The sequence below is a fragment of the Tetrao urogallus genome (genome assembly GCF_951394365.1).
Source record: "Tetrao urogallus genome assembly, chromosome: 3".
Lineage (NCBI taxonomy): Eukaryota > Metazoa > Chordata > Aves > Galliformes > Phasianidae > Tetrao > Tetrao urogallus.
The window spans coordinates 87,384,878-87,397,599 of record NC_136815.1 but is presented as its reverse complement, the minus strand read 5'-3'; the positions used below and the strand labels follow the sequence as shown (position 1 = coordinate 87,397,599).

General features: G+C 37.4%; 1 protein-coding gene across 1 annotated transcript in view; it reads right to left on the bottom strand.

The window, feature by feature from the left end:
• Positions 1-12,722, bottom strand: part of CDKAL1 (CDKAL1 threonylcarbamoyladenosine tRNA methylthiotransferase) — a gene marked incomplete at its 5' end in the record, with an annotated part of 370,841 nt that overhangs the window by 22,098 nt on the left and 336,021 nt on the right. The window contains 2 exons of the mRNA XM_079533182.1: positions 622-786; positions 3,957-4,040. Of these exons, the coding sequence (XP_079389308.1) occupies positions 622-786; positions 3,957-4,040 (249 nt within the window). The remainder of the gene's footprint in view (positions 1-621; positions 787-3,956; positions 4,041-12,722) is intronic.

Genomic DNA, 12,722 nt, shown 5'->3' with positions numbered 1-12,722 from the left:
ACACATTTTCATTTCACACTCCATCAGATTTTACAACTAGAGTTCCATGAAATGTATGAGAATACTTGGCTAACAGCCACATCTACTGAGGTGTAAAATAAGGATCAGATATCTTTTAAAAAGAGTTTCATTTTCTTTACATGGCTAGATCAGACGTTGACCTTTTTCCAAAATATACTGTAAATACTTAGTACCTCTACCTATCAAAGACTGGGCAAAATTTTGAACTACTCTAACAGACAAGTAACCAATAAATATTTTTAAATACAACTTTGTAATGGAAAACAAACAGATTCGTACTTCTACTAAATTAGAGATGAAATACATTGAATTACATAATTGCTTATATTAAATCTTTTCCATTCTAATAGTTCCTTCTCATTTTGTGCCCTGGAATAAGAAACGAGGATATTATTGCCTTTACAGTCAGCAAATAAAAGCTATGGGTATCAGCAAAAGCATCTTTTAAATTCAGATTTCAATCTGTTAGAAAAGATTAAAGCTTCATGCATACACAAAAAGGGAACTGTAAAATGATAACAGATATATAGCCTGAAATCATTACACTTGAGCAGATGCTGTTTTACCAACAAAGTAAAACAGAAAATGTCTTTTACTCACCTCTGTTAAACCAGAAACTTCTCCTTTTGCTAATGGTGTCGTGATGGATGCAGCATAAACTCTGGCATCTGACACAGGCTGCCCCTTCATAAAATGTTTCCCAGCTTCATAAATACTCACTTCTACCATTTTACCCATTAACATAGGATCCTTTGGCACCAGAACCTTTCAAATAAAGATACAGTTACTAAATATCATAAAGGGCATCACTCTCCAGCTTCCACTCAGAAAACAGACTTTTTGCAACATGTAAGAGCAACTCCTAAACATTTAAACATTTAAAAACCTCAGGCACCAGCATAAGCTACAGCCCCTGACAGGTGATCAGTAACATCTCCAGTTTGCCTTCAAGAGCTTTGTGGTGTTAGCTCAGTGCTTCTCAAGCCAATTGATCCTACAACATGTGGTTATGTTTCTTTTAAACTGATAAGAAAGTCAGACCTGAATGACAGCATTTTAATCCAGACTAACTGGTTTCCCAAGGGCACTTGTAGTATGGAATGCTAACAGATTTCTTCTTCACACCTACCTCACGATCCTCTTATTTTTTTATTTTTTAATTTTCAAGTCTCTGTCCTGCTCAGCAGAAATCATTACACGTACTTTCCCTTTTTCCCCAAAGGCTCAAGGTGTTCATGGCCACTTTCAAGGTGTTCATGGGAACTTCTAGAATTCCACTGAGATTCCTAAGCATCTTCCAAGAAAAGCAGATTGTTTTGTGTTCTGGAGATTACAAATGTAACTAATGGACTTAAGTGGCAAACATAAAAAGCCAGGATCCCAGAGTTGAGGTATTTTTACAACATGTCTAGATCACACTTATTCCCATATACATTTTTGGGGGCAAACTTATATCAGAGGAAAACTAGGTAAATAAGTATCTGAGTGTTATAGTTTCAGCTGGAATGGAATTGTTTTCAGAGTGTCTGGTATAACGCTATATTTTGGTTCTTGGAGAAAAACAGTGTTGATAACACACTGATGTTTATAGCTGCTGCTAAGCAGTGTTGTACAGAGCCAAGGCCATACACAGTGAAGGGCTCAAGGACCTGGGAGGGGACAGGATTTGGACAGTGGACTTAAACAAACCACAGGGATACTCCATATCATATGATACCATGTGGAAGGAGTTTTGAAGGGGGGTGGGAGTGGATCTCACTCCCTTCAACTGCTCAGGGGCAATGGCAAGGGGATGATGAGTAACTGTGCATCACTTGTTGTATACATTCATATATATATGTCATAACTGTTTTCCTTTTCTCTGTCTTAGTAAATACTTTAAACTCAACCCATACATTTTTTCTTTTTTTTTTTCTTTTTCCTAATTCTCTCCCTGGCAAAGGGGGAGAAAGTGAACGACTGTGTGGTGCTCAGCCACCTGCTGGGTTAAACCACAACCCTGAGCCTGCACCCTCTGTAAATTTTGGTACTCCATCTAATTATTGGCAATTCATATACATAAATTCTATGGGACATTTGTGGATAAGTAACTCTTAAGCTCAGAAAGAGACTGGCTTATATGTAAAAATTGGAGAGGTGCTATAAGCAACGGAGCAGCCAGACTTGGCATACGTTCATAAAAATTCCCTCCCTCTTCCTAAGAAACAAAGTTCTACCAACAGAAACAGTCATCTTGACTGTTTTGGTGAAGTATCTTTTGGTCAGTTCAATGAACAGTTCAGTGAATTACATTAAACTATGTCACCAGAGTTACTCACTAAGCTACCAGCAGGTTTATCAGTATAGCTCTATCAATGTGGTTTTAAAAACAAACTCTTTTAATACTGGCAAGCTTCATGGAGAGATTGTAGGTCTGATGCTTCCTTTAATTAACACAACATCACACCAGGACCGTTCACTTCGGCTTTCAAACATAAAATTATATTTACTGACTGTAGAGTGGCTGATTTCTAATCTACTATCATTAAATTTACAACTACAAATGCCAGTCACTAGCACAAAACCTTGTTCTTACTTTGTTGAACACAAAGTTATTACCCTTGTCAAACACATAAAATTTTAGGGAAAAGACATACAAATATTTATTCCATAATAAATGTAGTACTTCTTCCATGATACAATTTAAAATAACTGTTATAATTTCTATTTAGTTTATTCTTTACCAGTTCCAGTCAGGAGCTGTATTAGGGGCTGTACAAACACACCATAAAACATCAACAATTTTTCACATACTGCTTCCATTTTAATTAATGAAACTTTCATTAAAAAAAGCATTAAACACTAAAAAGCCCCAAGCAATTTCCTTTTCATCTCCCTGCACAAAACAATGTTCCTCAAATCTGACTGATAAGGTATAAAGGCGAGGAACAGTGATATACAAGATTTAAGATGGAGGTCAGAGGTATAAGAAAAGAAAAATAATGAGATTTATCCTAGGAAAGAATGAGACTGTTGAAAAAAATACTTAGTGAACCAGTTACCTATAGAACATGTTTCGAAAGCAGTAACACTACCTAACACTAAGAAAAAAAACAATTTAAAAAAACTGTGTATTGCTGTAATGCAACATGGAACAATTATTAGAACAAAGCACTAATGTTAACTATATAACCACAGTCACTACCAACAGCTCCTCCAGACAGGACAACTGAATAACTATGGGAGTGAAAACAAACTACACAGATGGGTGTAAGAAGATTGAGGACAAGCCAACCGCAAAAACAGAATGAAATACAGACGATTCAGAAAAGCCATTTCACTGTTTTTTCATCTGCTTTTGAGGAAAAATAATAATTTTGTGAAACAGATATTGTACTTCCTAGTTCATAAAGATTGTTTTTCTGCATGGAAAAAATATAATTTATAGAAAGTACATAGAAAATAATACAAAAAATAAAACATATCAGTCTGGGGTGCTAATCTAAACAAGAGTTTCTGATCTTTCTAATTGTTTGAAAAAAAAATACATATAAAATTTTACAAGTTGCATTGCCTGAAAGAATTTTCCAAAAGAAGCAGTGAAATTAAGAAGTTTAAACTATTAAGAAAATACTGCTTCTGAGACTTGGAAGGTAAAACTACTGCAGTAATAAACAGCTCACTGAAACCATGCAGTGTTTTTTTGGATATATAGTGTGCCCTCATGTTGCATGGCTGAAAAAGTACTGTGTATTTCTTAACATAATTTCAGGTAAACTGCATTTACAACACAGAAGGAAACAAAATATCTCAAAAATGAGATTTGATGGTCACACCTTCCTTGGGAAAAGGTTTTCTTGTTTTATTTTATTTCTTTCACTGTAGTGCACTGTGTTGCTGAGAATATCAGAAAGCAGATACCCCCAAAAGATGTTATCTTGTTTATTTAGCAGTACCTGCTCATAGAATGGATTGTGAGCAACATAGTAGTTGGAATCAAAGGATTCTTCTGTCACCAGAACCCTCTGCCTTTCTCCAACCTGGAACACAGAAAACAAGGCAGATGACTCAGAAAACATTCAAAAAAGAGTTGCATTGATAAACAGACACATTTGGTGGAAATAATCAAATTCTCACAGGACATTTTGTATCAGCAAGAAAGCAGGGGAAAGAAAGCCCTAACTCACACTCTCCAAAACTGATGGGGAAAGGTCAAAATGCAGGTTAAGAACTGCTGTACAGCAATGGCTTGACACGAAAATCCAGTTCAGAAATGCAAATTTATTTTTACTTTTTAACAAAACAACAAATAAATTTTTATCAGGTATAAACAGGGTCCAATTATTGCTTCATTTAGTTAATGAAAACACTCTCACTGAGAATAAAATTCTGTAATCAACGACAAAAATTAACACCCTTCAGCCCCACAGCAACAACCTTATGACAAACAGAACAATTGGAAGCATCGGAGAGAAGCAGGGAACTGTAAGACATTGCTGAACTTTCAGGTAACATCACGCTCAGCTATTTTATTTTTAAAACCACTCTTACTATTTACAGTGATTGATAGAACACCTCTATCCCTTCTTGTTGACATTGCTAAGATATCACTTGAGACATCACATTAATTTCCACGACGTGGCAGTCAACACTACATATTGCAATGATTCAGTGAAGAAGAAAGCTTTTAAGTTCTCACAGACACAGTAATATTAAAAGCCTAATAAACCCTGGGCCAGAAAACTAGAGTATTTCAATTAGACATCCAGCTTCTAAATGCATTAGCACAGTCTAAAGGAAGCATAAATTGTATTTTGCAATTAGATAAATGGAAGGCTGCATGACAAGATAGTTGCATTTTGTTGCCACGTATGTATGAATGAAAACCTGGCTTTCCTCAAACTTCAGAATCATCTGCATAACACCTTTTGATTTTGTCCACTACAGAGTTGTAAATAGGTCACTCTGAAAGCAGTGCCTCCTATTTATTGCCATGGAAACTCCAACAGCTTCAAAGAGCACAATAACTCTGCTTAATTGACAAAATTCTCATACAAAACACTATTTTTCAACATAGCCACTAGCTATGCATTTTTGACAGCAATGAACAAGAGCCTGCATGCCACACTTACAAAAGTTTGCACTAGTGGAGGTGATGCACTGCTTCACAGCAGCTGTGACAGCGTTGTTGCTAGGAAAATGCTGCCCATCTTTCATCGGTCTGAACAGATGGAAGTCAGAAGGTGCCAAATCTAGACTATATATGGTGAGTGTGTGGTCGGACAGTCCAGCCAAGACTGGCGATGTGCTCCACAGTCTTCAAACTGGTTTAGGGTCTGGTGACAGCTTGATGCAAGGGAAAAGTTGTCTCTTCTCAAGTTTGAGCTTTCAGCTTAGCCAGTGCTGCAACGTAGTGGTCGGAGTTGATGGTTTGTCCAGGTTCTAAGAAACCCAGAAGGACCACCCCTTTCCCTATCTCAAAAGACGGTGCACATCACTTTACTCACTGAGGGCTGCATCTTCAAATTTTTCTTCAAAGGGGAAGTCTCATGTTGCTGCTCCATGGGCTGCTGTTTTCACTCCAGCTTGTAGCAGTGACATCACATCATACTGATGCAATCCTGGAAACTCTCACCTTCAGCCTCTTATTGGTTCAATAGGTACTGACAAACTTGCACGCAGTGTTCTTTCTGTCTCTGTGTGAGCATATCTGGGACTCACCTGATGCAAACTTTGTGATATTGCAGTGTTGTCACCATCATTTTCAATACCTTGAAGCCAGTATTCAACTCTGTACATCGTTTTGTGATGTGACAGCTGTGCATGACCATCCAGAACATGGCTTGTCTTTCACATCACTGTCACCAGTGCTTTAATGCACTGCCCACCACCTTACTGTGCTCACATCCACTGTTTGGCTTCCAGAAATGTTCAGCAAGTGTCAACGAATGGATTCTTTCCAAACTATTTGACAAATATATTCTACAAATTACAACTGTTTAGCTAGTTAAACTGACTTGCTGCTTTTATTGCTCTTGCTATCCTGAGAACCAAAAATGTTTTCAGATTTCATATTCCACTCCAAACTTCTAATATCTGTAAGAAATGCTGCACTCAAAATTCCCCTCAGAAGGACTTCCAACACAAGCCCATCATAAGGTCCATGTGAGTTAGCAAGAAGATACAGATCAGATAATAATGCTTTGATTCTTTATGGAATAAGTTAAACTAAAATATAACTTCTAATTTTTTTTTTCTAGAAATCAATGACAGAAAAAAAGAATGGATAAAAATAAGAACAGCAATGTCACAGCTACATTGCAGTATATATACGCACTATACATGGCCCTGGTTCCCCATTCTCCTAGCAAGACATCATGCTTCCCCTTCCCTAGGCACATATCTGGGACATTCCCAAAGCACACCCTGGAGAGATCAGGGGAAATCTGGCACCCATCATGAGCCAAAATTAATTTCCCTGTGTACATAATTGTAGGGAACACAGAAAGGGGCACAAGTCCCAGGTTTCAGACCCAGTGTAAAAATCCTAATGGTAGAAAAGATGTACATTTCTGCTTACTTTTTAAAGGTGCTTAAGAGTTGTTCATAGCACACTTAGAATTCCTACTGATGTTCCTCTGGGAAGTTTACATGCAGCAGCAGATACAACATATTCAAATCTTAGTAAAAAGAATCATCTGTAACCATTGATCACTCTTCTGAACACCTTCTGAGGTGTTGTTTTTTTCCAAGAAAACAGTTTCTCAATTCAAATCCCCAGAGGACTTTCGTAGATACATTCCAAGAAGGCACTGGAGGTAACTATGCCACTAACAAGATTACAGGGAACACTTTCCCTGACTGACATTTCTATATTGTTTTTGTAACATTTCAGACCGCAGCCTTTAAAATCACAAAACAGAATGATATTGCAATGCTACAGTAAGAAATCTCACATGTCATGCAGTGTTATAAAAAAAGAGGAGGAGGAAATGTTAGGGAAGCAATACTCACCTTTGGGGAAACACGCTACCACTGGAAAACACCAAAACCAATCAACCAGCCATCTCATTGAGTTGCACTCAGTATTTATCCATATCATAACTTAACAAAACCAGAGCAAAGCAATACTGGGACAGTAACTCATTTCTCAACTGTCCTGTGGTTCCCTGGTTCTCTCTGGTCATAACACTCTGCCTTCATTGTCCCTGTGAATCCTGCCAGGGAGGTATTCTAAACTACACACGTTCTCTTTATGCTCTCAGATGTCGGAGTGGCAAGTGTGGTATTAAAGAAAAAAAATAAATCAAAGGGGAGAAGAAAAGAATACCCGTGTTTGATCATTTGCTATGAGCAGAGGTTTCTTCAGAGACGCTGCCAGTTTTCTTTTGCTTCCACGAGCAAAAGGAGCACAGGTCCCTGCACCTCAGTGAGCTAGACAGAAAACTTCTCTGTGCTCAGAATTTCTTGGAAGGGGGAGGAAAATAGGAAGACTGAATTAATCATACAGCATCAAAAGTATGGCATTAAAAATGTGTGCAAGGAACGAAGAGGAGCAGAACAGCCTACACCAATTTAGAGTACACACATATGGGACAAAAAGCTCAGCCATCCTATATGGAGTGAGAGGTAAATTCAACATGGTTCATTTTCTCCAGTTACTCGATTTGTACTTCTGTCCAAGGCTGACCTCACAAAGACAACATTCAGATATTTGCAAACTCTTCTGTAGTAACAGAAAATGACAATTCTATTTAGTACGTTAAGCCATTGGGTATTCATGATCTAAAACACTAATTGGCTACACACATTCTTACAGCAAAAAAATGACTATCCTTGCATCCAACTGTAATTAAGAAGAAATGTAAGTAGGCAGAATGCAGCTTTGGTATTGAAATTTGTCCAAGAAGTAGAATATATGTCATCATTTCTGCAATTATCCCCCTGGGATCCCTAAATGTCTAAGTTTCAGCTCTCTCAGAGAGAATGTAAATATGCAGAAACCAGACATGATATCTAATAACAGTCATAATTATAATAACCTTTGATGTTTTTTTTTGTTTTGTTTTTCAGGCACATACCAGCAAAAGTAATTCAGTATCTCATTTTTTATTCCTGCTCTTTCATCTGCTTCGACAGGTATGCACGAGTTCCAGCTCTCAGAGAACTATAATTGTGACAAAGCATTTGCAGTGGTGTAAAGTCAGCACTGACATCTCACTTGGGAAGAATTCCTCTACAGAACTTGGATTTTTTTCTTTATGGAGGATAGTGTGAGAAGAATAACAGGTAGCAAAAAAAAAAAAAAAGAAAAATTGCCTGGCAATCTCCTCCATATTAAGACAAATTGATCATGTTTACACAAAGTAAATTTGTTTTCACTGAAAATAACACAGCTAATGTACAAGTTCTATCCCTCTCACGCTGTAACAATTGCCAGGTAGTTTGCAAATCTCATAACTAGTAATCAAATCTTTCATGAACTTTAATTTCAATTTTATTTATCCTACAGAAAAAATCTGACATGATAATGATGTATAGAAGTACAACAGTGGGGTAACAGTTAGAGTCCTGTATCTTTTATATCAAATAGGTATCAGTCCCTCCATAGTGTGTCTGACTTGTTTTACAACTGAGGAAAGAAACAGAGAACCTGAACACTCCAGTGGCTTGAGACTATGCAAGCAGGAACTCAGGACAAGGTATAGATTAGAAGTCAGCTCTAAGAGGACACAGCCAGTGTAACAAAATCTTCCACAGCCCATCAGCATCAGGCAAAGCAGCTCAGTAAAATCAATGGAATGCCTCCTCTTCAGCCCCCTTATGAATTTGTTGGCACAGATATGGGGGAGGGAAAGAGTAGGAGAGAAGCAGATAAGGGACAAAAGTAGACTGCTTCTGCTTTCTTGTCCCATTTCTCCTGCTTCAGGTTAAAATAGCTCCTTTCTATTGCTGTGCACCTGCATCAGACTGCTTCCTTTTAATTTGGCATCCTGCAGTGAAAATGTAGCTTCTTCCAACACGTACAAGCCATGCCATGCAGCTCAGATGAAAATTGTATCTAGATAAGTGAGTTGTGACCTAAAAACAACAACTGGTCCTCCAAATACGCAATTTCTTTTAAATTCCGTAAATTTGCATTTTGCTTGTCTCTCCTTTTCATTGCTCCTCTTGTCTAGAGAAGAGGTAATAAAAGTAGCGTGTTGACAACTCTGTCAAACTGCCTTTCTGAATTGTGCTAACTGTGTGCAAAATTATAAAAGGAAAATAATTTCTCTGAAAGGGGAGACACACACTGCAGCCGAAAAGCAGTTTCTCTTGTTTGGATCTTTGTCATAAACTTATACTTAAGAAGTGAAAGCCCACGATGAGGATGTAGAATTGGGATTTAGTCTGGATCTGACAGGCATTGCTAAGGGACTCTGGCTGTTACTCTGAAACTGTTCCACATGTGCAAAATGTAATTCTAATTGCACAACTTACACAGCAGTGACTATAAAACTGAGGTAGTTGCTATAGCAATATAAAATAGTATATGCAGAACTGGTATTTGGAACTGTCCTGCTGGATGAGCACTCAGGCAACTGCCTCAACATAATGATTACAAAAACCTCTCCCTGCTTTTCTCAGGTGATCTAACAAGCTCCATAAATCTGTATGAATCACCTACAGAAAAAGTCTAAATGGAACGTTCAAATTAGGAACAAGAGTAGATAAAATGTTTGAGTTCTTCTTTCGTACCCACAATAATTCACAAACGAAACAAAAAACTGGACAGCAGACTGCCCTTAAGGAAGCTAGATGTTTGACACGTAAGTACAGGAAATTATTATTGCTCATCTGCTAGAAAGGAGGATGGAGTTTCAAGGAATCTTTTGAAATTATCAGTAACTTTCAGCCAATTTGCCAATCCCATGCATTCCGAAGGCATGATGTAAACAATTTCTTGAGAACTGAGATTAAACATCCCTTCTTCTAAATAAGCTAAGCCTGTGGCTAAACAAGGCTACCAAGCTTAAAAATATGATAGTCTTTCTTAGTAATGCAGTCCTTTCAACTTCTGTGAAATCATTTAAAGCTAGTTAAGATTGGCTGCTATTGTTGGAAGCAGTTCCTTGAGATATATTGCGAATTTCCAAGTGATTAAAGCACAGTATGAAGTGGCAGTTGCTAAGGCAACGATACATAACTCCCGTTCCACTGATCTCTTCCTACAGCTGCATGAGCCCTGACAAGTATCAGTTATATGAGATTTTACAAATGATCTTGGTAAATACCCTCTCAAACAGCTTCTCCAGAAATTATTTCAGGAACTTGCAGTACAAATCTGTTTTCTCAGACTGAAGCCTCTGTAACAAAAATGTTCACCAGTGGTCTCAGAATGGTGCTGACATAGCACAGTGTAATGCTGTTTGCAGCACAGATTCAGCATCACCAACTGCTGGGAAGAAGTGCCAACCCTAATAAAACTTCTTAACACGGGCACAACTTCAGTAAGTCACAGGCATACCTGAAATCACAGGAACTGATGAGGACAGGATAATGATACCATTTTCTTTTATTTTGAAGGTAGTCAATAGATGAAAGAAAAGTTGCAGACTTCAGGGCTTTTCTTCAATCTAGGGTAAGGTAAGAGCCTAGAACTGGTGACTTTTCTGGGTGCCTTGTGCTGAATGTCAAATGACATCAGGAGCTCACAGAGGGACCAAAGTGAATGATGCATAAAAGAGCGCTGCACGTACAATAACTTCATGATGCTTATAATTTAATAGTCACTGCTTCCAAAGTAGTTATGGTGCATTTTAATTTGTCTGAATATTATTTTTGCCAATTATTTCCATACAGAATAGGTAACAAAGAGAAGCATCGTGTAAATAGCATAGCAAAATAATAATTCTGATCAGTTCTTTATTATCCATTAAAGGAAGTTAACTGATGTAAGATCAAGAAAATTCTATGATAAATCACTTCTGTTCTAGAAGAAAAAAAATACTACAATGTTTATTCGACTCCAAAGGATATAGATAAGTTTATCACAAATCTCAGTTGTGTGCTTTTCCTCAGCATGTTATCTTTTGCAACTGTCAAAAGAAGAGAAATCAAGAATGTTCACAGCACTACAAACAACTATAATTCAAGGCCTCAGTACTTCATTAAAAAATGCTCGTCAGTAACTATTTGATGGCATGCAACCTTTTCCTTTTGAATTAAGAAGTATTCTTAGCATGAACTTACATAAAAATTACAAGATACTAAGGGTTTATATGGCCTTTCTAACTACAGAAGCAATATTTTACGTTGTAGTCTGAATTTCAACACAACAAAAAGTGAAACAAGCTGCATAACTGAACAAACAAGTGCAATTCTTTATTGAGATGGATCACCAAGAAACGTGCTGTGATCTCTCACAGCAATATTAAGACTTCATTTTAAGTCTTTCTGCATAAACAAAAAGATCTAAAGAAAAAATCAGAGTGGCTATCAATATTTTGACTGCAGTTCTTAGATGCTCACATGACTAATCAAACTGTTAGGTACTCACCTCAATGGTTTCCACTCCCAAACCAAAGTTATCAGTCACATAAGCAATAAAACCAATACAGTGGTTTGAATATACGCAGTAAGAGACAGTAGACAAATAGGCCTGCAACATCTTGTGGTGCAAAGTCCATAGTAACAGGAAAAATAATGGAAAAAAAATCATTCTTCAGTAATTTTATGAGATGGATGGATCTGTGAGAGTATGGAAGAGGAACCATAAGATATTAGGTTTAAGTATCTTCAGCATACATGAAAATGGAGAGTTGGAGAGAGTTTCTCACATTGCTCAACAGTGTTGAAGAGTCAAGAAAGCAGTGCATCTGCCTGTCTTTAAGCATCCTCAAGGAGGTTGCTAGCTGTGATAGTGCTTTAGTAATGAAAGATTCTTCTATGCCCTTGTGACAAAAGCATACATGTACAAACAAGGTGTACATAAACACAATTCTCCAAAGGAAAAAAAAACTTCCAAGTATTTCAAATTTCTACTCATGGTCACTTCCTTTCGTAAGCTATCTGCAATTAATCACAGTTAAAGCATAACATAAAATCAGAGGCACAGGAAACAAATCACCCGTTATTACAGTAAATAAATCAATAGCTGAGGAATGCAAGACAGAAATCACTTTTTTCCCTACATAACTGTTATAAATACTGTATTCTGATGTACTCAAAGCCAGAAGAAAATATGTGCCAAAATTGTGCGAAGATACGGGCTATATACATTTGTTTCTGCTGTTGTATTCTTCTCTCTTGGATCATACCAGGAGGACAGCAGAGTGCAGTATTTTATTTTGCAGCCCTTCCCTCTTCTTTCTCTTCTGCATTTCCTCCTTTCAGAGTAATATTTTTCCATACCCAACTGGAATAGAACATTGGAGTAATACTAAACAACACTCCCACGCCCACTTCTGGGAAAACGCTTTTGCAAGTATAGACTGAAAACTCAACAGGTGAACTTTTCTCCTACCTTCATCTTAATTAATTGCTCAAATCTTAATCCTAGTTTTCTGCCAACCTGGCATGAGACAATGGCTCTCATTATTTTCCCTGAGAAGTGCTCTGCTCCTGAAGGGACTCTGCAAACATGCCTTATTTGAGCAAGAACAAACCACTGCTTTAATTTCATCCACACTGAGATAAGCATGGAAGAGAAACACTGAAGTTCCCAAGAAAAAAATACA